Here is a 26,421-nt window from a genome sequence, read left to right on the forward strand (position 1 = left end):
TTGTTTGGTTACTTGGTTACTTTGGTTAAGGTTAGGGCTGGGTAGGGGTTAAGGCCATCATGCAGGGATTAGAGTTTTGCCCATAGAAATGAATGGAGAGTCCCCACAAAGATATAATTACAAACCTGTGTGTGTGTGTGTGTGTGTGAGAGAGAGAGAGTGAGAGAGAGCTCTACAGTAGGCTGACATGAACTGCGGATTTGCTCTAATTTATAGTTGTGAGTTCTGCCTGGCCAGCAGCCAGAAATAAATTTCATAGGGTGTCCGGCATCCCTGCCAATAGGTCCCCCTTGGTAGATTCTGCAATCTGGGGAGTGTCAAACTGGTAATTTTACTACCTGTCTACTTGCCTGAATTCTCCTGTCATTCACCTGGCTGGGCTTGACTTGGCCCCATTCAGCCCAAACCTGGACCTCACTCGGGTGAGTCTCCGCGAACCCAGATGCTGATGAGCTCCACGGCAGGAGGGATCTGCTGTAAATAATGAACTCCGCACCCCGAAGCTGCTGCATAAACTCCAGCCATGTTCAACGGCAGGCTTCCAACTGCTCCTGAGAACGGCTGTCTCTCTGGCACCGGGAGGAAGCCGCTGGCTAGGGGTGTGTGCGTGTGTGTGTGTGTGTGTCTGTGTGTGTGTGTGTGTGGGGGGGGGGGGGGGGGAGGGGGGGGTTCTGTTCACTTCCTCTCTGTGTGATTACAGACTCTTATATGCGGTGGGATTACTGGCCAGAGTTCCTGCTGATCAGTGTGTGTGTGTGTCTGTGTGTTTGTATATTTTAGTTTTCTAGTTTGTCTCTGTGAGAGCAAATTTTGAGAAAATGTCCCCAGAATGATACAGTAGCACAGCTTGAGAAAAAAAAGATGCTGTGAAGACATTTCATTATATTTATCAGTTAGTTAAATAAGCTGAAATGTGTCAGTCGGGTTGCTATGGACCGGTATCTGAGTTTGGATAATTTAGAAGGCCATTAATTACAGTAAAATGGAAACCAATGGGAAGCCAAACTAGTGGGAATGGGGGGGGGGCACTGATTTCTGCTTGTTTATGGGGCAGCTCTGTGAGTATTTCTTCACCGTTTCTGCTGGAGGACACGACTAAACAAGATGGCAAAGGATAAGTCTTTGGAATAAAACCATTGGGGTACCACAGAATTACATTTATTTATCAGATGCTTTTACCCAAAGCAACATACAATTAAGCCAGACCCCAGAGCTATTGGAGGATAAGGGCCTTGCTTAAGGGCTTAATGGTGAAATCACTCTACCAGGATTTGAACTTGCGACCTTCTGATTATGGGGAAATCATCCTAACCCGCAGAGTTAGGATCCTAACCCGTCTCTTATCTTCTAAAGCTGAGAGACTTCTTCTCCAGCTTCTTCTCCCGTCCAATGCATTTTAGTTGAAATGTTGAATCTTTAACATGCATATGACAAATGAATTGAATTGAACAGAACTGAATTTAATCAAATCAAATCAAATAGAGTCAAATCAAATCAAATGGAATTGAATTACTCCACAAATGACAGCATGAGTGAAGGGGGTCTCTGTGATGTTCCAGCCACCCACATCATATGATCAGAGATGTGGTCTAGGAAGCCAGTTAGTGCTCACCATTGTGGCATTGGCATGGTCCTCGCCACGATGGATTCAGCCATGTGTGTCCCCAACGTGTCCCCAAACATGTGGATGTAATAAGCACTGATGCTCCTCCCATAGAAGAAAGTTTCCTGAAATCATCTGTCTCAGCCTCATGCTCTGTTCAGTTTGGGTTATTAAATGGTTTCCAGTGAAGTCCATACCAACTACTGACATTCAGATGGGTCTTCCTCTAAATAGCTGTACACAGGGTTAAAGGTCTTAGACTCAGTACTTATTGATGTTTTCATACAGCGTCGATCTCACATTCTCTGCCTGAATTTAATTTCAATAATGAATTCATTTACTTTCTCTCTGAATACATTCTTTTTTGCAGTTATATAATTCATCATCAATTATGTAATTAATTTCCTGCTACACCATTGAAATTCAGCGTCACATAATCACCATCTTGCATAATTAGGTCACACAGACTGCAGTGTGCTGAAGTCTGCCTTCGAGCGAAATCACAGGGTTAAACCCAAAGCTATTCTCAGGAAATGGTACTGCTTCCGTCTTGGCGGTCACTAACAGTGGCTGGTGCCCGTGGGTGCTGCCCCCTGCTGGCCAATTCAAAGGCACTGTCGCAATCAAGGGGTAAATGTCTAGCTCGTAGAAAATGAGGCGATTTGGGATTGATTAGTATGACAGGGACTCATACTGAATGGACCAGTCTTACCGTATTTACAGTATAATAAGTGGCACGTGGTTTCTGCTTGACAGGCATTGCCCACCCTGCTTATGGTACATTCACCAGTCCATTCTGCCCTGATGAACCTCAGTTCTTCCTGGGTTTTATATTACAGTATATTACTTGGGTCAGAGGCTCTCGGTGAGTCTGACCTCAGGCTCCCGCCATGCCATCAGCTTGGAATTCATTGCGTTTCTGGCTGCTTAGGGTGATCCACAAATGGACCGCAGTCGACAGGGCCGGATGTGCCTGCTGCTTGAGATAGAGAGAGACCAAGAGCTGTGTCAGTGCAGCAGGAGATGTCAGGGAGACGCGAGAGGCGAGGCTGACAGAAGGCCTTACAGTACAGCTCAGGCAGATGCCCTGCGAAAGGAGGAGCCTATGTGGTACAGGGATCGCGCATGTGAATCAAAGTGTCTGTGTGGGTCTGTCGTCGGTAATGAGTGTCTGTGTGTGAGTCTGTCAGTAATGAGTGTCTATGTGGGTCTGTCAGTAATGAGTGTCTGTGTGGGTCTGTTAGTAATGAATGTCTGTGTGGGTCTGTCGTCGGTAATGAGTGTGTGTGAGGGTCTGTCAGTAATGACTGTGTGTGTGTGTCTGTCAGTAATGAATGTCTGTGTGGGTCTGTCAGTAATGAGTGTCTGTGTGGGTCTGTCAGTAATGAGTGTCTGTGAGGGTCTGTCAGTAATGACTGTGTGTGTGTGTGTGTGTGTCTGTCAGTAATGAATGTCTGTGTGGGTCTGTCGTCGGCAATGAGTGTGTGTGTGGGTCTGTCAGTAATGAGTGTCTGTGAGGGTATGTCAGTAATGAGTGTGTGTGTGTGTGTGTGTGTGTGTCTCTCAATAATGAATGTCTGTGTGGGTCTGTCAGTAATGAGTGTGTGTGTGTGTGTCTGTCAGTAATGAATGTCTGTGTGGGTCTGTCAGTAATGAGTGTCTGTATGGGTCTGTCAGTAATGACTGTGTGTGTGTGTCTGTCAGTAATGAATGTCTGTGTGGGTCTGTCAGTAATGAGTGTCTGTATGGGTCTGTCAGTAATGAATGACTGTGTGGGTCTGTCAGTAATGAGTGTGTGTGTGTGTCTGTCAGTAATGAATGACTGTGTGGGTCTGTCAGTAATGAGTGTCTGTATGGGTCTGTCAGTAATGAATGTCTGTGTGGGTCTGTCAGTAATGAGTGTGTGTGGGTCTGTCAGTAATGATTGTTTGTGTGGGTCTGTTAGTAATGTGTGTGTGTGTGTGTCTGTCAGTAATGAGTGTCTGTGTGGGTCTGTCAGTAATGAGTGTTTGTGTGGTTCTGTCGGTAATGAGTGTGTGTGTCTGTCAGTAAAGAGCATGTGTGTAGTTATGTCAGTAATGACTATGTGTCTGTCAGTAATGACTGTGCATATGAGTGAATTTATACATTACCAGTGTCATGACAGAGGTGTGTGTGTAAGATGGTAGTTGAATGACCTACGTCGCCCCTGCTGACAACTCATCTGTCTTACCTGTCAGTAATGCAAATGGGGGGGGGCACAGAATAGTTTGTTGGCACCCCTCACCCCTGACGGAAATGAGAATCATATTTCTCCCTGCTTCTTTACACATGTGTAATGTTACACCTAACGTTTCAGTTTCTTGTGGATCATATTCTGGGCCAACATACTAGGCTACATTAAACTTTAATGTCGTTTACCGCGGTGTTCTGTGTAGTCTGTGTGGTTTGCTCACACGCCCCCTTATGGAGGGTTGAGGTTCAGCGGCCTCGCGCGTCAATTGGCTGCAGAGCCCGTCCTCATTCCGGAATTCGCTTTCCCTCCGTGCCGTGGGGATGATCTGGGTGTGTGAAGGCCGGGCTGTTCCCACCGGCTCTCGCTCAGCGCAATCCTGCCTGCCATCTTCCATGGCGGTTCAAGGCTCCTCTCGAGGAGCGGGACTGCAAGAAACACTGCCGGGCCGTCACATGGGCGCGAGCGTGAAACCGCGGCGTTACCCACGAATGTCAAGTGGGAGGAAGGGAAACAAAGAGCTGCTGACACACGCATCCCACTTCAAAGCACCGCTATGGATATGGCCTTGAAGAGCTGAAATCTCGGGTCTTTATTACTCACTCTTAAGTCTTTTTTTTAAGACATCGCTCTTAAATTATATATGGAAGCTGCTCCTTAGGTGGGGCAGCCTGGCCTACCACATGAGAGTGCCACGGGTGGGCAAACAGTGCCTGGCACTGGGCAGAGGCTGATAAGCGTAGGAAGCTGTCAGCGTTTGGGCAACATGGAGTATCTCCACAACAAGCTCCGCCTTTTCCATTCCTGGAGGACCCCCCAGCTCTGTGGGACAGAGTGTACGCATTACTGCACAGCACACCTCTCTCTTAAATACACAGCGTGTGCTGGCATACTGCAGTGTTTCACCTTTGCCACAGTGCACCAGCACCTGGGGCCAGGGGTCATGGGTCAAAGGTCAGGCGTGAGGTGAGTGCTACAAAAAAACGCAAACCCATCCCAGCATGCAACAGGCTTGCTGTCTATGGTCCAGCCCCAGCCAATCTAACATTCCCCTGTCTTAGGCAACCAGTGAACTAATGTCTCCTGACTTTACAGGTGCTGATGGATGACCCAGGCTTCAAAGAGTCCATGTTTATCTAACCGCTGGTAAACAAAGCCGGCTTCCCCAGATTAATGCGACTGTTTTTCCACATTCCAGTCATTCTGGTGAATAAAAGAGAAACAATGGACCACCTGGGCATAAAGTGTCATTTTCTTCTACTAAATAAAAGCTTGACAGTTTTTCGGGGGCCGAAAGGCTAACAAAGCACTCCTGCAAGCAGAGAGGGAGTAAAATGCTCAGATCGTGTGTTTATTGGTTGGTGTATTTCGTATTATTTCTCAAATCAAGTCAAATAAATCTGATGGTTTCGTGATGAAGTCCACACCCTGTAAAAGGACTGCAACTTCTCCATTTCCACTAATAGCCCAGAGGACTCTGCCGGCAGTGATCTGGAGAGCTAGAGGACACACATACGTCCTCATGCAAGGACATAAATACCCTGCCAGGTTCAGGGGGGGGGGACAGCACTTTACACCAGCCCTTAAATGTCCATCCATCCATCTTCTGTACCTGTGTGTCCAATTCAAGGTTGCAGAGGGTCCACAGCCTATGGGAGCAAAGCCCGGAACAGCCCAGTAGGGGGTGCCAACCCATTGCAGGGGGCACTCACACGAGCATTCCTATGGGCAATTTGGTAACTCTAATTAACCTCAGCGTGTTTTTGGACTGTTCCCAGGGGAATCCCCACGATGACACATGCAAACGAAGACTGGAACACTGGTGCCAGAGATGTGAGGTAGCAGTGCTAACCATTGTGCTACCCCCCGCCCCCCCACACCTTTGAATATGTTGAGGGACATAATGAGAGGGCGATCCAAGGTGACATTTTTTCAGGGGGCCCAGAATCCGTAGCTATGCTACCCAAACAGCCACATACGTGCTCATACACATCCGGAGAATGTTATGCATTAATAGGTACCTGATCTCCCGACACGACTGTCCTCTTCATACCAACGACCCGCGTCCCTGTGGGTCACGCCCCCCCCCCCAGCATGCCCGTGCACTGCATGGGCGCCCAACAAGCTGTCTATGTTTACAGCCCCCCTCCTAACAGCCTCGACATGCCGGCTTATGGCCGTATTGATGAATAATGAATGCACACTTAGTCTTGCCTTACATAATGAGCTCTATTAAAAACAAACAAACACGGGCTGAGCCTAAACGGATTAGCCAGCGCTACTCAGGTCACTATCATATTTCTGCACCCCCCCCCCATCCCATTTTTCCAGAAGCCTGCTGGTTTTACACCCGCTGTCATATTTCTGCACCTCCATCATCACACGTTTACGCCTGCTATCGTTTTACGTCGCTCGCTGTCACATTTCCTCGCCTGCGCTTATCATGTTTCTGCACCCGCTGTCATACTCCTTACTTGTTTGAGAGCAAGCTCTGTCCCCAACACCCCCAATCCCCCCCGGCCCCCACTCAGTTACCGGGGTTCAGCATATAAGCTCCGGCAACTCGGGATTCTCCTAGAAGGCAAATTAAAAAGCGAAATGTGCCCGGCGAGGCGGCAGCGGGGGTGCGGAGGCTGAGCATGCTCAGAAGGGAAGGTAATGTGCCATGAAATATGCATGGAAGCTGCCAGGCCAAAGCCCCGGGAGCTGCATTCAAGGCCATACTGCAGGACAACAGGAGAAGGGGTGCTGGGTGGGTGGGGCTGAGGGTGGGGTCGTGGGTGTGGCTAAGAGAGACAGGGGGCGTGGCTAAGGAAAAGAATGGAACTCAGGTGTGTCTGCAGTGCCTACTGACATAGGTTTAAAGCCTGTGGGGGATGTGTGCTGTCAATCACCAGCTAAAATGCTTCCCATTGGTTACTTTGTAGGGATGATGTGTCTCTCAGCTTGCTTTCTCCAAGGGCATCCCAATACTGATTTGAGAGGCTACGCTATCGCATTATGGGAATGGGAAGCTCGTGCCCCCATTGTCTGTTATTCCCTTTCACCCTGTATAAAATTGGACCTAAATACAGATTCATAAGGATGGGGGAGGTTGGGGCAATTTAATACCACAAGCTGTCTGTGGATGTGTGGGAAAGAGGCGGAGGATGGGCGGTGTCTGGAGGTGAATCCAGGAGGAAGTAGGATGAAAGCAATGTGGGGGGGGGGGTATTATAGTCTGATTAGAAAGAAGGGGAGAGAGGAACACGACCACAATGGTGAGACGCGCAGCCTCAGATTCACAATCAGGCTGGGAATCAAAACACTTTTTAATAATTCAGTGCAAATTCAGAGAGAGAGAGAGAGAGACAGAGAGAGAGCGAGAGGGGGTGGGGGCATTCTGCAGCGGGCCGACCGGCGGGGAGGGCGGGGGGGGGGCTAAATGCTGACAAGCGAGTCACCCAACGGCATGCTGGGATATCACCGTCTCCAGATGGCTCTGTAACCCTACGTGTCATGGCACAGTTTGTCCAGCAGCCCAAGTGCGTCACGTAGAAGCGCGTCTTAATAACATTCTGTGTTTAACTGTGTCGGCTGCAGGGTGTTGGGTAACGACGGACTGGATTGCTGATGTGAGTGCAGCAGTCACCATCGCAAGGATCAGGGGGGAGGGGAGCGCTCTTCAGCCAGATCTATTTCGGTAATGGTAGACTAGCTGTGTGCATTAATTGAGGTGACATCACAATATGGGACCAGGAAGGCTGTGACTCACTGAAAGCCTCACCGTTCTGGTCCGGGCTGCGACGGCAATGACCGACAGGTGGGAGGAATCCTCCTTAACATGGTAACTGGGGGGTAACTGGACTGGCGTCTCCACGCCAATGAGGAGCTGTAGCAGTGCCTGTTGTGGCAGACAAATGTTTCCCTTACATATGTTTTGCTAGCTCCCCAAGGGAGGTGCAACGGAATTTAGAGATCTGCGTGCAATTTTTACAGCAAAGTAATCATATGTAAAATATGCTAACATGGTTCAGCCTCCATCCGGTCCGTGTACAGAAATAAATGCAGACTCATACCTTGGACTACTGACAGTGCTGAAAAGTAGGTTACATCTCTTACTTTGCCACGGGGGCACTCTGTGTGTGTGTGTGTGTGTGTGTGAGTGTATGGAAATGTATATATTACATTGGGGGGACTCCCAAATCTACTAAAAACCTATTATTTTGACCTTGTGGGGACATTTTTCCAGTCAGGAGACTGCAATCAAATAAACTAAAAAAACCTGCTAAGCTAAAGTTTTGTTTGGGTGTGGTTAAGAGAGATAGAGGGCGTGGCTAAGGAAAAGATTGGAACTCAGATATGTCTGCATTGCCTATTGACATAGGTTCAAAGCCTTTTGGGTGTGTGCTGTCAATCATCAGCTGAAATGCTTCCCATTGGTTACTTCGTAGGGAAGCTCTTTTTCCCACTGAAAAGTCAAGGCCTGGCAGAGTGTTTATTTTGGGCAAAACTGAAGCTCCCCCATAATCACAAGCTGATGTCACATACACCAGGTGATGCAGGCGTTAGACAGGAAGACATGTGACCAAAACCATGTGACATGTGGCCATTCTAGTCAAGCTCAATTAGCAGGTGTACAGTTCTTCCAAGCCTTTGGCCCCTCACTACTAATCACAAATAGGTGCCTCTTTAGGAAGGGGCCCTGAGATACTTTGCCTGAATACTGAGATTTATAAATAGTGTGGCTGGATAAACATTAGTGAGATTCGGGCAGTGATTACCTGCAGGGAGCTCAAATGTCAGCTGACAGGAAGTGCTTTGGGAAATCACAGCATCAGATTACCTGACCCTGAGTCAGTCTGGGTGAGTAGTACTAACGTTACAGGGACACATTTGTGCTCCGTTCACCTGGCAGAAGGGTCATGTTCTTGTGTCCTTAACCACAAATTGTCCCAGCTAAAACAGCAGACTTAAGGCCAGCCAGCTAGGAGATGATATATCTTCACGGGAATATCACATCATGTGTACGTGTTTGTCTTCCTTACACGCTTTAATGATCTGCGCGTGTACGACCTTGTATGTGTTAGGGGGCGGGGCTTCTCGGGGTTGCTCCATGCGCGTGCATGTTTCAGCGCAGCGGACTCCGCAGGACGTAGCAGGGCTACTTGACATACGTACTGTAGCTGCGCACACAAGCTCACAAGTCAACTCAAATGAAATATTACCAACTGGACGTTTTTGTTTGCGACAACAAGCCGAATGGAATACGAGTGTCTCCGCCAAACGTTTAAGTTCGAGCATTGGATGACTTCTGAGAGACAGCAACCTCAGCCAATAACATTTGAAGTGACAACCAATCAACAGAGAGATTGCATTGTTATCCTAGCCCAGTGTTTCCTAATCCAGTTCTCGGACACCCACAGACAGCCCACGTTTCTGCTCCCTCCCTAGAGCTGCCAGGGAGCAAAAATGCGGACCATCTGGCAGGGAGTTCGGAGGGAGCAAAAACGTGGACCGGTCTGGGTCCCCGAGGACCAGATTGGGAAACACTGTCCTAGCAAGGCATCTAACATTAACTATACTGCAGAGATTGTGACACACGAGTACTAAATCTATATACCACTCATGGGCTCCAGTAATCCTTTTTAACAGTAGTGCACTGCAGAAAAGATGCTCCAGGAGCGACTTTAGCTAAATTACTGCACTTAATATCCAGCTACAGAAGCAGTAAAGTGTGCACTGCCTCTGGTGAAGAGCTGTGGCAGTGAAGGAGTTCAAATGCAAAGGAAGGAAAGCCCTGCTCCTCATTCTGTTCTTTGAGGGCTGCAGTAACTGGTCACTGATATAAACCAGCATAACAGTTACTGTGTGTGAGTCTCTTTGGATAATGGTGTCGGCTAAGTGGACACATCACCATAATGCAATAATAAAGCGCTCTGTGATGAGCTCCTGGGCTATGCACTGCCATAGGTATCGATTTCCCCATAATCCCCGCCCTCCATTCCCTGGGTGGTTCGCTCCATGTTTCTTTGCCTCCGCCACATTCTGGCAGGGAAGTGGAACAATGCTTGTGGATCGATGTTCAAGGTCAGCTCCGATTTATATGCAAGCGTGGCCCCTTTGGTTTGACCAGGTGGCCGCCTGTTCGTTTTTCATACTCTCTGACATTTATACGTGCAGACCCCCACCACCACCTCATTCCCTAATCCTGCTGCTTCCCAGGGTGCCTGCAATCTCTGAATCTCTGTTTTTTTGCTCCTGGATTTCTGTCACGCTCCCCAGAACCAGGATCCTATCCTGACTCCTAACCTGATCTTAACCTGATCTTAACCTGATCCTAATCTGATCCCAATGATGACCACCCGCCCCTCCTCCCCCCCTTCCCCTGGCTCACTCGTGACTAACATCTCTCAACAGTGACTCGTCTGTTGTCCCCTTGATTGATTGGCAATTGCCTGGAGCTACATAAGTTGTTTTGTCTCCTAAGTGAATAAGTAATTGAATGTATTACACGACAGCTAGTGGTGATCTATCTGTTCTCCCGCCTCTGATTTGTCCTCCCTTGCTCTGGGTTTCGTTAACTGGAGCAGCTCCAAAGCTCCCCGGATCCCCAGCTCCGCAGGTCACCTACCCTTCATAGTTTACTGAGCAATCCCATTTATATCAGCAGCTGGAGATCAGCCACTAATGAGCTGGGCTCACATCACTCCCAACGGGATTGGCTTGCTGTAGAGCAGGGGGCGGGGTCTAGTGCAACACATGACATCTGGGCTCATTCTGGGGCCCCACCCCCGACAGAGTTAAAGCTGTCATCCACAGCAGCCAAAGTAGGTTTCCCAGGAAAGACAACCCCCCCCCATTGCAGTGTAATTAAATGTGAGAAAAAAGGTTGCTGCTTGATACACAAATTTGGTAGAGCCAGATGTGGAATGTTGTCTGGGTTTCGTATAAGTCTTTCCTTCTTAGATAAATTAAAGTCCCTTCATGGTATCATCATATCATGAGCATAAACTGGATTTTAAACCAGTGGCAGTTATAGTTGTTTTGCTAGGATAACCAAACATTCTCTCTGTTGAACGATTGTTATATATCATGTTACTGGTTGAGGCTGCTGTCGCTAAGAAGTCGTCCAAAGGTCTTTTTATAGATTTTATCGATAAGTTCACCAGAGACACTTGTAGTCTCTTCGGCTCGCCGTTGCAAACGAAAACGTCCACATTGTCGCGGACTGTTCTGGGCCTCATCCTAGTCGAAAGTGTGAATCTAGGGGCAGAAAGATCGCCTCCTAATGGTCAGTGGAAGAACTACAAGACGGTGGTGTTCTTTTTTTTTTTTTTTTAAATTGTTTAGGAGATGCTTTTGTCTAAAGCAATATACGATTGAAAAAGCGGGGTCAGCCTGTCCTTGGAGCAAATGGGGCAAAGGGCCTCGCTCAGGGGCCCAACAGTGACATCACCCTACTAGCCGATACCAGTGGGTCCAATACTGGTAACTAATGCTGGCATTCCTACTGGTAACTAATATGGGCATAGACGGCCAGCACTGGGAAATAACCCAGGCGTACCATGGGAGCAGTGGAACAGAAGGGAACAGATATACCAGGGAAGCGCTGGGGAAAGGCTTCTTACCCACAGAAAGCAAACAAATATGTATCAGAATACATCTACATTTTTCAGTATTACGTATTATCTGCCTCACTTGTCAACTGTTTTGTAAAAAAGTACGTGCCAAATAAATATCGGTGTAAATATAGATAAACCTTTATATAAATATATATAAATCACAAGCGGTTGGATAACTATGTCATATTTTCTCCATATAGTTTTTTTTTTTTTAATCTCAACTGTCCTGATTCCCTCTGGAAAATCACCCACAGAGAGTCTGTGACATCTTGTTCTTCCAGATGCTGATTTATTTGTTGCTTTCGCAGTGTCCCTGAGCTCGTGGTGGTGCAGGAGGCAGCTCTGATGCCCCATAAATCACCCCCTAGATATCTGACCCCTGTCGTGCCCATCTGACGGGGAGAGCCTGGTCACTGGAATGCTTAGGAGGCAAACCCTTGAGTTTTGAGAGAGTGTATGGATGGGATGTGTGTGTGCGTGTGTGTGTGTGTGCGTGTGTGTGTGTGTGTGTGTGTCAGGGCGGGGGCGGGCCGGGGGGCAAGGTAGTTTCACAGCTCTAAACAGGGCATGATTATTCTGCTCATAGTCCCGAATACCTAAAACAAGCTAAAGGATTTTTGTGTCGGCCCAGTTAAGACGGTTGCAGCACCGAGCCACCCTCCCCGCATACCTACAAGTATCCTGTGTGAGGTTATCATCAGAAATGTCAGTCTCTCTTTGCTTGTCCATCTATCTTCCAACTGCTAGTAGAGGGGAAGGTCACAGTGCGGGGTTACACCCTGAGTAGGATCCCAGCTCATTGCAGGACTTCCACACACATTATGGGTGGTTTAAAACAGCCTTTTAAGCTGACTGCATGCATCTGGGCTGGAAGCCAGAGTACTGCTGAAATCCTGCACAACATGGGTATGACAGTCCAACTCCACACGCAGAACAGAGGTGAGATTTGAAGCCCTAAATCTCTGCTGTTACATGTGAGGCAACAGTGCTACTCACTGAGTCATCATGTCCCCCCCCCCCCCCCCCTTATCCCATGTCTTTATTTTTTGATGATTTATCTTTAAAGAGGATCCATTTTTAATACACCATCTGAGATTTGAACCTGCAACCTTTCGGTGGTGTTTGGCACAGGCACTGGAAACGGGCAGCCCTGGAACAGGCCGGCCTTTGGACCCCGCTTCTGAATAGAGCGGAGCTCTTTAGTATTCGTGGCGAGGACCCTAATCCCACCCGAGACAGGGGGCTGAAGACGGGTGGTGCCGATCCGGCCTCTAATTACTCCCTCGGGAAGCTCAGCTGAAGAAAAAAGGGCCCGGGATCGGTGAACGCGCAGCGACAGGGCGCAGTGCATCACAGCAGCCACAGGGGCTGCGCTCCTGTTGTTCTGCCCCCATGCGCCGTAATCGGCACAATGAGCCACTTTCTCAAGCCAATTCATTCTAAATCGTCCGGTAAATTGTTGCGAAAGCGGCCATTTGCGGCGGAGGGAAGAGGGAGGCCGCCGCCTGGCCTTGAATTGTGGGTATTCTGTCTGTCACCACGGTCTGACCTTGGCTCGTATTTTCAGCAGCCCCATGGACAGGAGCTCGTCGACACGCATGCAAATGGGGGCGCCTTCAGCGCTCTGCGCGCCACTTATGCCTCTTTGCTTTTCTTTGACTATATTATAAAGGGCGTCTCTGCACCTGCACCATCTTTATACCAAAATATCAGTCCACCAGTCATCCATCCACTCATCCATCCATCCATTTCTCATACCTGCTTGTCCTATACAGGGTCACTGGGGTTCAGAGATTATCTGGGAAGCTACAGGTGCAAGCCAGGGAATAACACAGCATGGGGGGGGCAACCCATCACAGGGCACACACACATACCTGTCACACCTATGGGCAATTCGGTAACTCCAATTAACCTCGGCGTGTTTTTGGACTGGGGGGAACACCGATGTATCCAGGGGGAACCCCCACGATGACACGGGGGAGAACACGCATCTACACACATGGAGTCATGGACGGAGACTCAAACCCTCTTCCTAGAGGCGGTAGCGCTAACAACCACCCCACAATAACAGGCGATGATACTAATTAGCATGTAAATGTATAATTGTAAGGATACATGGAAGCACTCACTGTCCTGGATCGTTACGTGCGGATGCTGTGAGTTGAGGTGGGAGTGGTCTTTGTAGTGACCACCCCCCCCCCCCTCCTTGCGGTCACTGGCGGCCCGGGGGGTGGGGCCCGCATAACCCCACGAGATGCCTCTTGGAGGAATTCAATCCTGACACTATAAGATCATATCTCATTACAGGCAGCTGGACCCTTGGCTGGGAGGGGGGGCTGAAGGGGGGGCTGAAGTGCTGGCAGGAGGAGATGGAGGGCGAGAGCGGGGGCTGCGTGCCGCTGCATAGCCCTGCCCAATTATCGGCCCCCCTGCCAGGATACTCATGGAAGGGCAGCCGACAGAGAGCATTTCACACACACACACACACACACACACACACACACACACATGCACACACACACACATACACATACACACACACACACACACACACACACACACACACACACACACACACGCACATGTAGGGTATACCTATCCTTATGGGGCCCGCTCATTCACTTCTATGGGAAAAATGCTAACGCTAACTATGACAACCTTAACCCCCACCCTGCCCTAACCATAACCATAAGTAACCAAGCAAAATACAAGAGTTTTTGCATTTTTAGTTTTTTCATAGCAGTCACTGATGTTTATAAAATAGAGTTTTCCGTTATGGGGACCAGGAAACCAGTCCCCATAAGCGAAAAAAAAAACGGATATTTATCACATTATGGGAACATTGTGTCCCCATAAGGATAGGTATACCCGCTCACACACACACACACACACACACACACACACACACACACACACACACACACACACATACACACACAGACACTCATATCGTTTGAGGGACCATTCATTCATTTCTCTGGGCAAAACCCTAATCCCAACAATGACACCCTTAACCCCCCACCCAGCCCTAACCTTTACAATAAGTAACAAAACAAAATACAAGACTTTTGGCATTTTTAGTTTTCTGATTGCAGTCACAGATTTTTATGATACTAAGGTTTATATTGGGGACCTGATAAAATGTTCCCACAAGGTCAAAGTAACAGGGTTTTGTCCCGTTGTGGAGACTTTTGGTCCCCACAATAGAATACATACATAACCCACCGCCCCCCCCCACCCACACACACACACACACACACACGCACACACACACTGCTCTGTTGCACCTGGGTGTCACATTCTGACATTAATGACTGACTGTGTGTCTGTACACGTAACTGTGTATGTGAATCATATTGCGTGTGTTTAACTGTTCCTGTGTGTGTGTATGTGACTTCATATGTATTTCCATCTGCATGTGTCTATGAACATATACTGAGTGTGTACTGCGTGTGTCTGTGAGTGTGTACCGCACACATCCTCGCCTGCACATTCCCATCTGCGTGTGTCTGTGAGTGTGTACCGCACACATCCTCGCCTGCACATTCCCATCTGCGTGTGTCTGTGTGTACCGCACACATCCTCATCTGCACATTCCCATCTGCGTGTGTCTGTGAGTGTGTACCGCACACATCCTCATCTGCACATTCCCATCTGCGTGTGTCTGTGAGTGTGTACTGCACACATCCTCGTCTGCACATTTGCATCTGCGTGTGTCTGTGAGTGTGTACTGCACACATCCTCGCCTGCACATTCCCATCTGCGTGTGTCTGTGACCGTATATTACACACATCCTCGCCTGCACATTCCCATCTGCGTGTGTCCGTGAGTGTGTACCGCACACATCCTCGCCTGTACATTTGCATCTGCATGTGTCTGTGAGTGTGTACCGCACACATCCTCGCCTGCACATTCCCATCTGCGTGTGTCTGTGACCGTATATTACACACATCCTCGCCTGCACATTCCCATCTGCGTGTGTCCGTGAGTGTGTACCGCACACATCCTCGCCTGTACATTTGCATCTGCGTGTCTGTGAGTGTGTACCGCACACATCCTCGCCTGCACATTCCCATCTGCGTGTGTCTATGACCGTATATTACACACATCCTCGCCTGCACATTCCCATCTGCGTGTGTCCGTGAGTGTGTACCGCACACATCCTCGCCTGTACATTTGCATCTGCGTGTGTCTGTGAGTGTGTACCGCACACATCCTCGCCTGCACATTCCCATCTGCGTGTGTCTGTGTGTACCGTACACATCCTCGCCTGCACATTCCCATCTGCGTGTGTCTGTGAGTGTGTACCGCACACATCTTCGCCTGCACATTGCCACCTGTATGTGTAAGCATGACACCTTGCTGGCACAGTCGATGTCCAGCATGCCAGTGGATGTCGGAGCAGCAGAAACTCTCAGCAGCACCTGGAGAAACCCCAGGAGCTCGGGCTGAACGCAGTCTGGCCGGGTGTGTGACACTGTCAGCAGGTATCTGGCTGGCTAGTGGATAAATGATGGACTCGATAGATGGGCAGCTCCAAATCCCATGTGGGGGAAAATGCTACCCCCACAATACAGTAATTCATCTGGCTGTGTGAGCAGCAAACGCTCAAGGCTTGCAGACGATGGGAACACGGTGCTTTGACCCTTCTACACTGACACCGACCATTCACCTGTGGTTAGGGGATTGCCTTTCCACCTAGTACAGGGGTAGGCAATCTTATCCAAAAAGGGCCGGTGTGTATTCGAATTTTCATTGCAACTTCTTAATTACTGTAGATTACTAATTAGAGGACTGATTGGCTGAAGAGTCCTGACCTCCAAAGGTTATCCCAAAAACCTGCATACACAGTCGCCCTTTGCTTATTGTGAAGTGATTACTTGTTATTTATTCCTCTCCATTTAAAGACTTCGCTCAGGGGGCCAATGAGGAAATCACTCTATGAACCATGGGACGTGAACCAGCAACCTTCTGAGCACAGGAATAGCATGCTACCCTAAATATCCCTTTTGCATGCCAATATATCTAACCTGGCCATTTATTGTACTTAAAAATAAGGTTTAATATGTTTCATGTTGCGTTTTCAGGTTGTTTTGTGCCCTGTCCCTGCAGCCTCAGTGCCAGAGCACTGGTGGATCCTCCATTTCAGAAAGGGGGCATTCCAGGCTGAAGAGGCCACAGGCTGCGTGGGTGACAATTCATTTCAGGGATTAGTAGCATGGCCCTATAGCGCCCATTATTTGAACAGTAAGCTACCTCACCTGGCCTTTCAGGTGTAAATCAGTCATTAATGAAAAAGGCCGGCCCATAAACTGCAGCATGGAAGACCTCTGGGCTCAGAAACAGACCACCGCTGTAAAAAGAGTTCAGAAGTATGCCGGGAGGAAATGAACGTCACTGGAATGAAATGGGGTGTGGTGGTTTGTGGGTAATGTAGTTTTTGGGTGGGTGGGGTCAACGCGAGCACAGACGAATGTGGAGTGTGATTTGTCAGATCAAGAATTACGTTAAAAAAACTGGAAATTTCCTGAAGTAATTTAGAATGAGTAGATCGCATGGTATTTTAGGTCGAAGGAAGGTCACAATTTCCCAGCGTAAATGCAGGGGGAAATGATCCAGACCACACACACACACACATGAAGAGATGTCAGGCATCCTCCACTGTGTACCCAGCTCAGCTCCCCCTTCCCCGTGACCGGCGCACTGTGACCTCAGCTAATTACGGGCTTATCGTTAAACGTTTCAGAAAAGCAATTTTCCTATACAAGCCCTTTCAGTTCCGCCCGATTTTACATCGACGCGTTAAGCAAAGCTTTTACCTCGAGCCACGTACCTGTCAGGGAACACGGACACAATACGGGTATCTAATGGCGAATGAGAGGCGATCAATAGCAGGATGTAATCCAGGCCCTGGCATGTGTGCTGGAGTTCTATTAGTGTGGCGTAAGTTGAAAAAAACAGGCTATGGAGAGCAGGATGGGTCGGTGTTCACGTGTCACATGCAGTCGTCCTTCCCAGAATGAATTCTGCCTTCCTCATTTCGGGGTTTTACCAGAGCTGCCATCTCCTGAATGGTCTGTCTGTCACGCCGATGTGACCCAGACAGCATCTCTGGTCGGGTCGTTTTCCTTGCTCCTACCTCTGCATCACAGGGTAGCTGCCGCCTTGACCATCCATTGAGAACTTCCAGCGTAGATGTGGTCCAGATTCCCAGCTGTACGTCATCAACACAACTTCCCACTGAGTACAGCGCAGGACTCATTCATCCCTAAACCAGAGGGGTTCGAGTCTCTCTCCCCGACACATTTCCTCCACTCTGCACTCACCGATGCACCTCAGCATCACCTCAGGTCTGGTCTGAAGCTGGATCTGCTCAAACCTGCAGTATCCTGAATTGATGCTTCTGGTGTAATTGCACAGTTACATAATTGCAATACGATGAATCATTTCAGCTTTCAGACCATCTGAGCAGCAAAAGCTGTTAGGCTTGGTACAAGACCGAAGAGACGATAAAAAGCCATGTTCCCGATAAGCAACGCTGCCTATTAGATGCCCCGGTTCTGTCCAGCCTTGGAGATTTTGACCTGTAATATTGCCACCAATGGACATATTTATCTTGATTTCAGAATGGTGTGTCTGGCAGTCAATAGTGAACTGACGGTGCTTTGGTTAAATATCTACACTATTACCTCAAGTGCTTACAGGTTCGAGGAGAACTTTGCTTTTGAACCTTTCAAAAAGGTCCTTCTGACTCATGTCAGTGTGGATCCATAAATGGTGGAAGTTGTGAGCTCTGTATTGGCTTTTGAGATCAAAGGCTTCACTGAGCACATGTAAGAGGGAATGAAGAGCGTTTTCTAACATGGCAGTAAGAGGCATATTGTCTGGTGAATCTTGTATTAGGTGAAGGCTGGGGACACACCCACAGCAGCAGCAGCCCACCAATGAGAAGAAAGGCCCTGCTTCCCAATCACCATGCGCCTCCTGATTTTGTTAGTGTGTTTTTTTTTTTGTTTGTTTAAATCATACTCTGTTCAGCCGAGGAAGGAGGAACGATCGCGCACGTCTGGTGCCAATCAATCATCTTCCTGTGTGTTTTTGGAGCACAGATCATGTCTTAGCTAAGTTCTTGGTGTACCCGGCCTCTCCACTGCCCCAGTCCTGGGTCCGCGTCTAGCAAAGCTGGACCCCAGTTTGGCGCCATGCTGGGGAGCCGCGATGTGCTGTATTTATACCGTAATGCCCAGTAGAGCAGAGAGATCTTCACCAGGGGACTGGCACACGCTACAGTCCACGGCACACGCTACAGTCCACAGAGCATGGCTGGAATAGCTGGATGACTGCACTTCTTCATCTGAACCTCTTCCTACTTCAACTACGTGCTCTCGCCTCAAGAAAAAGTGAAACTGAAACCGGCTCAGGGATCGAGGGGATACCCCCGAATCTCTGGGCGAGCACATCCTGTCTCCGGAAGGGGTGGTCAACAAGGGAGGCCACGACCGGATCCTTTGTACATCAGGTTGGGTCGAGTTGGTTTGGGTTCATCCGACATGGCCGACCAGGGTGTGGTAACCGAGGTTATGTCTCAACTGACGTCAAGGCAATGGTCTGAATGTGGTTCGTTCTGGGTAGACTGATTTGGGGCATTAGAGAGAATGGCAAGGTCAGCCACAGACCGCAGTTTGTCACGGGACGCTAAACGGCACATAATCTACATCCTGTGTGGGGAAATAGATGGGGGTGGGGGTAGCACTAAAAAGAGTAGCTCAGCAGGGCTGAATGATGCTCGCCAGCAGCTGTGACAGACTGTCTAGGCTCCTCTTAATGATGCTGTACCCTAGTAGGCACCCAAAAATACACGGATTGTTTAAAAGGAACCTGACAAGACCAACTCATGGCAAAATCCCATCTTGCTGTTTTGCTGGGGACCGGCAACAAGGCCCCCGTCAATCTGTCCCACCTTACGAGCCGCGTGACGTGTGTTGGAGACGGCGATTGCCGATTCTGAGATGGACACCGAGGAGGAACAGATGCTTCTGCTCTAGCATGTAGCTGCTGCCGTTACCCAGAATGCTTAGCACATTCTGTTTTTACCTGTTTATAGAGCATGAAGTCACTTTAGCTCACAACTGCAGACTGTAGCTCCTGAACCACTGAAATACCTGAAAAAAATCCTCCAGTGGTCATAAAGAAATTTGACCAAGAAGCTCTACACAAACATTCAATCAGGTTTGGCATATTTATTACGGTTCTGCTTCCCAAGTATTGTAGGCTCAGATGCCAGGGTGCAGGGGCGTGGATACTGGCAGCCACAGAGTGGGCAGTGCCTACCTAAATGGGTCATCTGCCCACCCAACAGATCTTCACACACTCCTCACGTCAGGCGCTTCCACTGTAGCCACCCACCTTTTAACAACTGCCCACCAAAGGACTGAAGACCAATGACATAATTCCAACATCGGTGCCCACCCAGCAACCCCAAACCCACCCACCAAAGGATGCCAGGATGGGACCTGTTGCCCTACCATGAAACCCGTTCGGCTTTGCATTCTAAACAGGCCTCGTGTGTGAGTGGGACTGTATGACCAGCTCGCAGAGTATATACACAATGGTCACATTTAAAGATATTCACGGCAGAGAAGGTGTGAACAGCCTACATCACACACACCTTGATACTCACACAGTTCACATACACGCACGAGTGGCCTGTCCTCAATATGTTGATTTCAACGATTGCTAGCAAAAAGCACTCATTGCATCATAGCGTCAGAAGGCCGCTAAAAGCAATAGCCTGCACTTCAATACTGCTCCCGTAAACGCTGGCAACCCTAATCCTCCACAACCCATCTGGTATTTTTGCTTTTGTGGTTGCCGATTAATAAGTGGACAAGCTTTGGGGGTGGGATGTAAGGGGTACAGCACTTACGTGTAAAGCTTCGAAATCTCTAAGGGGAAAACTTAAATCACTTATTCATAGGTGTAATGAGCGACGCAACTTTGAAGTATCACACTGGCAGGCGTGAACCGAAGGTAGCGCGCATCGAGTTAAGAAACCTGAGCAGCAGAATCGCCTCAAGACATTGAAATGTGTTTTCGCAGACAGACCGAAAACGGTCTCATCCGTCTGTTAAATGGCGTGTATTATTAGAGGACGGAGATGCTGCTCCGGGCCCCTACGAGTATGGAATCGTGACCGTCTTGCTGAAGGACGCCGGTTATACTTGATTTTATAAAATGCACGGAGAAGTTTAAGGAACAGCCGCCTTTCCCCTGTCATTAGAGTAAAGTGAGAGAAACCGTTTTTTAAATTTTGTCTGCTAACTTGTTTTTGCCCCTGCTGGCAGGGACGGCATGACAATCACAGTGGCAGAACTGTCACAACCGAGTAAAAATCCCGATCACGGTTATCTACGAGTGACCTAAAGCTGAAAACGTTGTATGGTGAAGCGTCAACCATGTTAGAAAAACTGCAGAGAAGTCTAATACAGCGCATGGCTTTCAAATTGAAAACGTACTAAAATATTTATATGGTGCCATAGTGCTTCACGATGTGAAACCTTAGTAACACATTTAAAAGGCAGCGTTTATATAAGCCCCCGAAGGTCAGCCCATCGTTTTCACATGATACCAGTAAAGGTATTATCTTAATTCAAATTTATTGTGTGTAGATTGAAAGGTGTGTGTATAAGGAGAGCAGATTGCATATGTTAGCAGCCTAATTAAAGCTAGAATTCAGTACTGCGGGATGCTAATCATTTAATGAACACTTTCTTCAGCACGAGCTGTAATACAATTTCACCCGCGCATTTCCAGCCCGCACGAATTGTTTTTCTCTCAAGTTTCATCGTGCGCTTGTCACATACGTCGCACGCATAGCTCGCTTCCTCGCCGTGCTACAGAATAGGCTGCAAAGAAAACTCATGGTTTCCCCAGAGAAGCATATTCCCTCTGTTCCCTCAAGTGCAGAAATACCCCCCATGGAGCGCGATCCCACTCCCCCCGCCTAGCGCCTGAGAATAGCTCGCTCGCCGCGATGATAAATCAGGCAGCCGGATCATTTAGCGTGGGACATAGCAGCCAAAAAAGCGGCTCCTCGGCTGCACTGCGGCACCGGCGCTCCATGCGCCGGAATAATGGTCGATGGGACTGATAAACATTAGCTTCACGTGGAGCTCGCAGGCAGCTCTTGGCTGGAGTTAAAGCTCAGCGCAATTCCCAAAGCGGCAGTCCGAGCGTGCCGGCTTCTCCCCATCTCCACCCAAAAAAGCCCGTGACCAGCCTACTTTCAGTCTCCAAAAACCGAGGCATCCTCACAGCCGGACGATCCGCTGCGATGCCACGATGTATGCAACGTATTAAGACTCCAAGACATCTTAAACAGGAAGGACCCAGATAAACAAATGCATTATATTTTGGTATATCATCTGCATAAAGTTTTGCACTTACCTCGTTGAAACATTTTGGAGATTTCAAACCGTCTGGCGTGTTCTTAGAGTCACGAATTCTGATATTCCGACTAAGGCTTGCGTTGCATTATTTGCGGGGTAGCTGGTCAGCGACTTGTGCGTTATTTGTTTGAGCTTATTTATAGTCTTGATCCACTCTGAGATTCTGGATGCTTTCTGAGATGTCGCCTACTGTATCTGATTACCGCAATCCCATAAATTTCCTTGCAGAAAATAGTATCCGAAAATTCCGAAGACATTTCCCGATTAGCAGAATGTTATCTTTTCTGCTAAATTCAGTGTTATATCCACTTAAGGAAATAAAAGACACTTTGTCACATATCCGCTGACATTCAGAGAGCTGCAGGAGACAGTTCGGTTCAGTCCAGACTGACCCACATGTTTTGGCATCACTCTAAATAACAGCATAAGAAAGAAGTCAGGCGTGTTTGTTTTGCGACGTGCGAGTCCCCCCTAGTCACGGGGCTGGGCCAGTTTAAGGGAGAAATTTCTTGTAAGTCGATCATGACGCTCCCATCGAGACAAGGTAAAGGACGAATTTATTTCACGCAACCTATTAAACTCTGATTTTGAAAAGCAATCAAACTGGAATAGACGAAGACCGGCTAAAGCAAACTACGGCTAGGAATGACAAAAGAATTGGATGCTTTCGCTTGTTTCCATGTTGCAAAAAGATTTTTAAAAATTGATTTCTCCTGTAGTCCTAGTCGTCACATCTCCACAGCAAGACCAGAGGAAGGAGAACCACGACTCCTTCTTCTCAGGATCCCGGACAATTCAATCACTTCACCATGTGTGCTGTTTGATGCCTGTCAGCGGACAAGACGGGGGAGACAGCGTTGTTTTTCTCTGCCTCCTTCTCTCCCTCCCTCCCTCCTTCTCTCTCTCCGCGAGTCGCTGCGCCGCTTTCGCTTTTCACTGAGGACTCGGGATGGCAGCGATGTGCCGAGTCCATGAAAGGGCCACTGACGATGCGCACCGTATGTTTTCCTTAACGTTCAGATGGTCCGTTCAGAGCCGCTGCGTACTTTATTCAAGGTGAATCTTATTACATTAGAAATACGAACCACTGCGCGCATAAATTATCTGTGGGATAACACCTATCCAATTTATGCATTGAAATCGCGACTTCTAGTGGGAATTCAGAGATAAACAGTAATTGAAACGGTGATTCCTTTTGTTGGCATGGGTATTCAGATGATGACAGACATATAGGTACTTGCCCCCCCCCCCCACCCACCCACCCAAAAAAAAATAAAAAAAGAGAGAATAAACATACAGCACGTCCGCCGCAAACAGAACACGGCCTCCGACCGCACTAAGGGCATACTCTGTATTTAGGGCAATCCTGTTTATTTTCTTTTCATTTCAGTACAAACGGTAACCGATAAAAAATCTCCGCAATCCGCTGAATACCAACGCGCCGCATCTCAGACCGTCTCTCGCCTCTGCTGGGCTTTACGGGCCTTCGAAAACACAGCAGAGTTTTTTATGAAGTGGAAAAAGGCCGCAGGAAAAGCCTGCAGAACACTGCGCGCGGCATGTGCGTAGCATGGCAATTTCAATTCAATTCGTTTTATTTTCATATAGCGCCTGTCCCACCGTGGTTCTCCAAAAATGCTCCGCAAATGACTTACTGACATTCCGTATGTGAAAATCTGTGCTGTTCTGTTGTGCTTGCGGTTCTTTCCCTATGCAAACAGTTCCCTCCTCGTTCCACGCTGTGTGTTAAAGTCTGATAAATGGTGTGTGTAGCAGTTTCTAAACAAAATCCAAAACAAACATACAGTCAGAATGCAAGCACTGTTCATCACTACTCAGCACTATTCAGAATGCGTGTGGAACGAAACTATTTCTGTTGCATTTATACGGCTGCTGTTGTATTCATGTATGTATTGTACCAGTGTGACAGATACTCTTGTGCAGAAACTTGTCTTACGAGTCAGGTGTTGTTCAATAGAGCTGTTCCTCAACTATCTGAAATATCAGTTGAAGTTCTTCATGTATAATGCCAGTAAAAAGCTTACACACACTTACCAATGGAATTATACACTGACCAAAAAAGGTATTAAACAATTTCTTTTTTTGGGGGGTGAGGGAACAACTCTGTAGGGTGGGACTCAGAAGGTTGTTTGTTCAAATCCCTGGGTCGGCAGAGTGATCCCACCATTGGGCCCTTGAGCAAGGCCCTTTACCCCAATTGCTCCATGGACTGGCTGAACCTCCATTCTGCTCTAACACATTTTCATGAGGTGGCCTCCTGAGATGCTTTTCCAGCTGTTCTGAAGGAGGCCCCACATATGCTGAGCTCTCATTGGCTGCTTTTTCTGTATTATCTGGTCGAACTCCTCCAACCATTTCTATTGCATTTAGGTCAGGTGGCAAGGTCATGTGATGGGACAATATCACTCTCCTTTGTAGGTGGCTTGGCGTGTCCAAACTTTCGACTAGTGCTGTATATTTTACTGCACTTGTAACTCAAGACCCTGCATAGGACAAGCGCCATACATACATGCATTGGCCTGCATCAATTTCTTTTAACCACAATTTATGTGACAAATTGCTTAAACAATTATACTGCCATACCGTCAAAAAGATTTTATAATCTGCTTATTCAACATAGAAATTTATTCCAAACTGAAGTCTCAAAATAAAGACAAAAAATTAATCATGCTTGTATCAGTGCTGCATGACTCAAATACAGCAGCTTCAACATAAAAGCATTTCACTGGAAAAATCTGACAAATGATTCTAAAAACAGCAGCCTGAGAACCATCGAAAGTGCACTTAACTGGAAAGATCCCCATTTTAAGGTATTAGCCTTAAATAAAATAAAACAAATTTTGCAAATTATGATGTTTTTTATCCTCTGGGCCATTTGGCAATTTTTAAAAAACAAAATCAACCAATAAACACTGGTTCCTCTCCTTTCTCCTTTTCAAAAGCCAACTGAACGTTTTGATTTTAGCTATGAATTCTGGGATTGAGCGATGCCATGACCGATGCTCCCGCGTTGTTTACAAACAGGAAGGAATGCTCTATTAAAAGTCAATGTTCACGCTACTGCCTCATTGTGGTACAAAAAATTAATCTATGCAATAATGCAATAAAAGAAATTATGCATGCAAAATTAACATTAAAGCTTTGATGTATGTGTAATTAAATTGGAATGCTTTAAATTAAATTAACTTGCAAAAGTGCGATGATTACTCTGGTACAGGAGCAAAAGCCACCCATGGCTCCCCCCGGCAGTGGGCAGTCAAAATGATGTGCATCGTGTTCAGCAGTCAAGCTTTTAAAGTGCCTTTTCAGAGCTGTCATGAGGAAAACGAGGCTCCCACGCCCACCGAGGAGGGTTTGTCATGCACTGCATAGTCACCAGCGACTTGGTGCCATATCTAGTTCACCCAGATCTCATTCTAGATCTCTTTTTGTCTTGTGGTTAACTTCATGTTTTGGAATATTAAGCTGCACAAGCAATATACCTGGCGAACATGTAAGGTGTCCTAGAAATAAATGGTTAACCACTGGTGGTGTGCAGGAACAGAACTATCTTTCCGATAAAGACAGTAAAACAGACAGATAGACAGTCCTGGCAAGTGTCTTGGCAAATCAGATTCTTTGATTCAAAATAACCTAAGAAAAACGAGAGCCTCACAAACAGGTGACAGAAAAAAGAAGCATGAAACTGTTATCAGGAAGTGTGGGTGATAGGCGGATTGGTGGAGAAGGCTGTACACAGATAAGCCCCAACCTGCCACGTTTCCCAAAGGAAAAGTGGCTTCTTTACGGGCAATTAACCCACATTAGGCTGGCTGCCCTGGGAAAGGGGACCTGGAGAGACACTGCAGGTGATATGCTGCCACGTTTACATGGTACGTTGAGATTCCTCATAGGCCAGGTGCTGACCTGGCATGCCGTGGTTTGTGCACGTGGGCATATGTGCTGACAAGCCGTGTCCATATAGGATAACCTCTCCTTCGGCCTTTTGTGTGCTGCAGTAGTATACTCAGGAAGAAAATCAAAGCTGATTGCAATTCTGCCCGTCTTATGAAAACCACTGAAAGGGCAAATAAACAGTTTCTCAGAAGAGTTGGACGTTGCTGAATTGGCAGGACAGGTGGAAGTTTGACTTGCTGGTGTTTCGATCTCGTCAGTTTCCAAGCCGTTCCCTGGGTCCTCAGTCCTAATGTCAATCTGCCAAAGGGCCGTCCGCTTGCTTCCATCGTAGCCATTGTTTGAGGCTAAATGGATTTCCTCTCACTTTACTTGAAACCTTTCGCTGGACAACTGAGATTCTTTCTTAATCATCTGAGTGATAATTCTGGTCCCCTCCATTGCTCCAAACGCATGATGTTGAAGTGAAGATTCCAACTTGCACAAGCTCAAATGTCAAATGACTCAAGCATGAGTAATTATCAGTGACCAGCGGGCATGTGTTTGTGGGGGTCTGTGGTGCATAGCGGATGGAGGGCGTTGTAGTCCTTAAAGCCAGGGCCTTTGGCTCTGAGGAGCTCGGGCTTGGAAGCTAACTGC

The 26,421-nt window shown here is 47.8% G+C and overlaps 1 protein-coding gene across 1 annotated transcript in view; it reads right to left on the reverse strand.

Moving 5' to 3' along the window:
• The window catches only part of LOC125712955 (reticulon-4 receptor-like 1), an 80,564-nt gene extending 57,647 nt beyond the window's left edge, over positions 1 to 22,917 (reverse strand). Inside the window, exon 1 of the mRNA XM_048983595.1 lies at positions 21,866 to 22,917. Within this exon, the coding sequence (XP_048839552.1) occupies positions 21,866 to 21,878 (13 nt within the window). The 5' untranslated portion in view covers positions 21,879 to 22,917. The remainder of the gene's footprint in view (positions 1 to 21,865) is intronic.
• Positions 22,918 to 26,421: the final 3,504 nt, after the last annotated feature.

This window comes from Brienomyrus brachyistius, chromosome 18, assembly GCF_023856365.1.
Source record: "Brienomyrus brachyistius isolate T26 chromosome 18, BBRACH_0.4, whole genome shotgun sequence".
NCBI classification, from domain to species: domain Eukaryota; kingdom Metazoa; phylum Chordata; class Actinopteri; order Osteoglossiformes; family Mormyridae; genus Brienomyrus; species Brienomyrus brachyistius.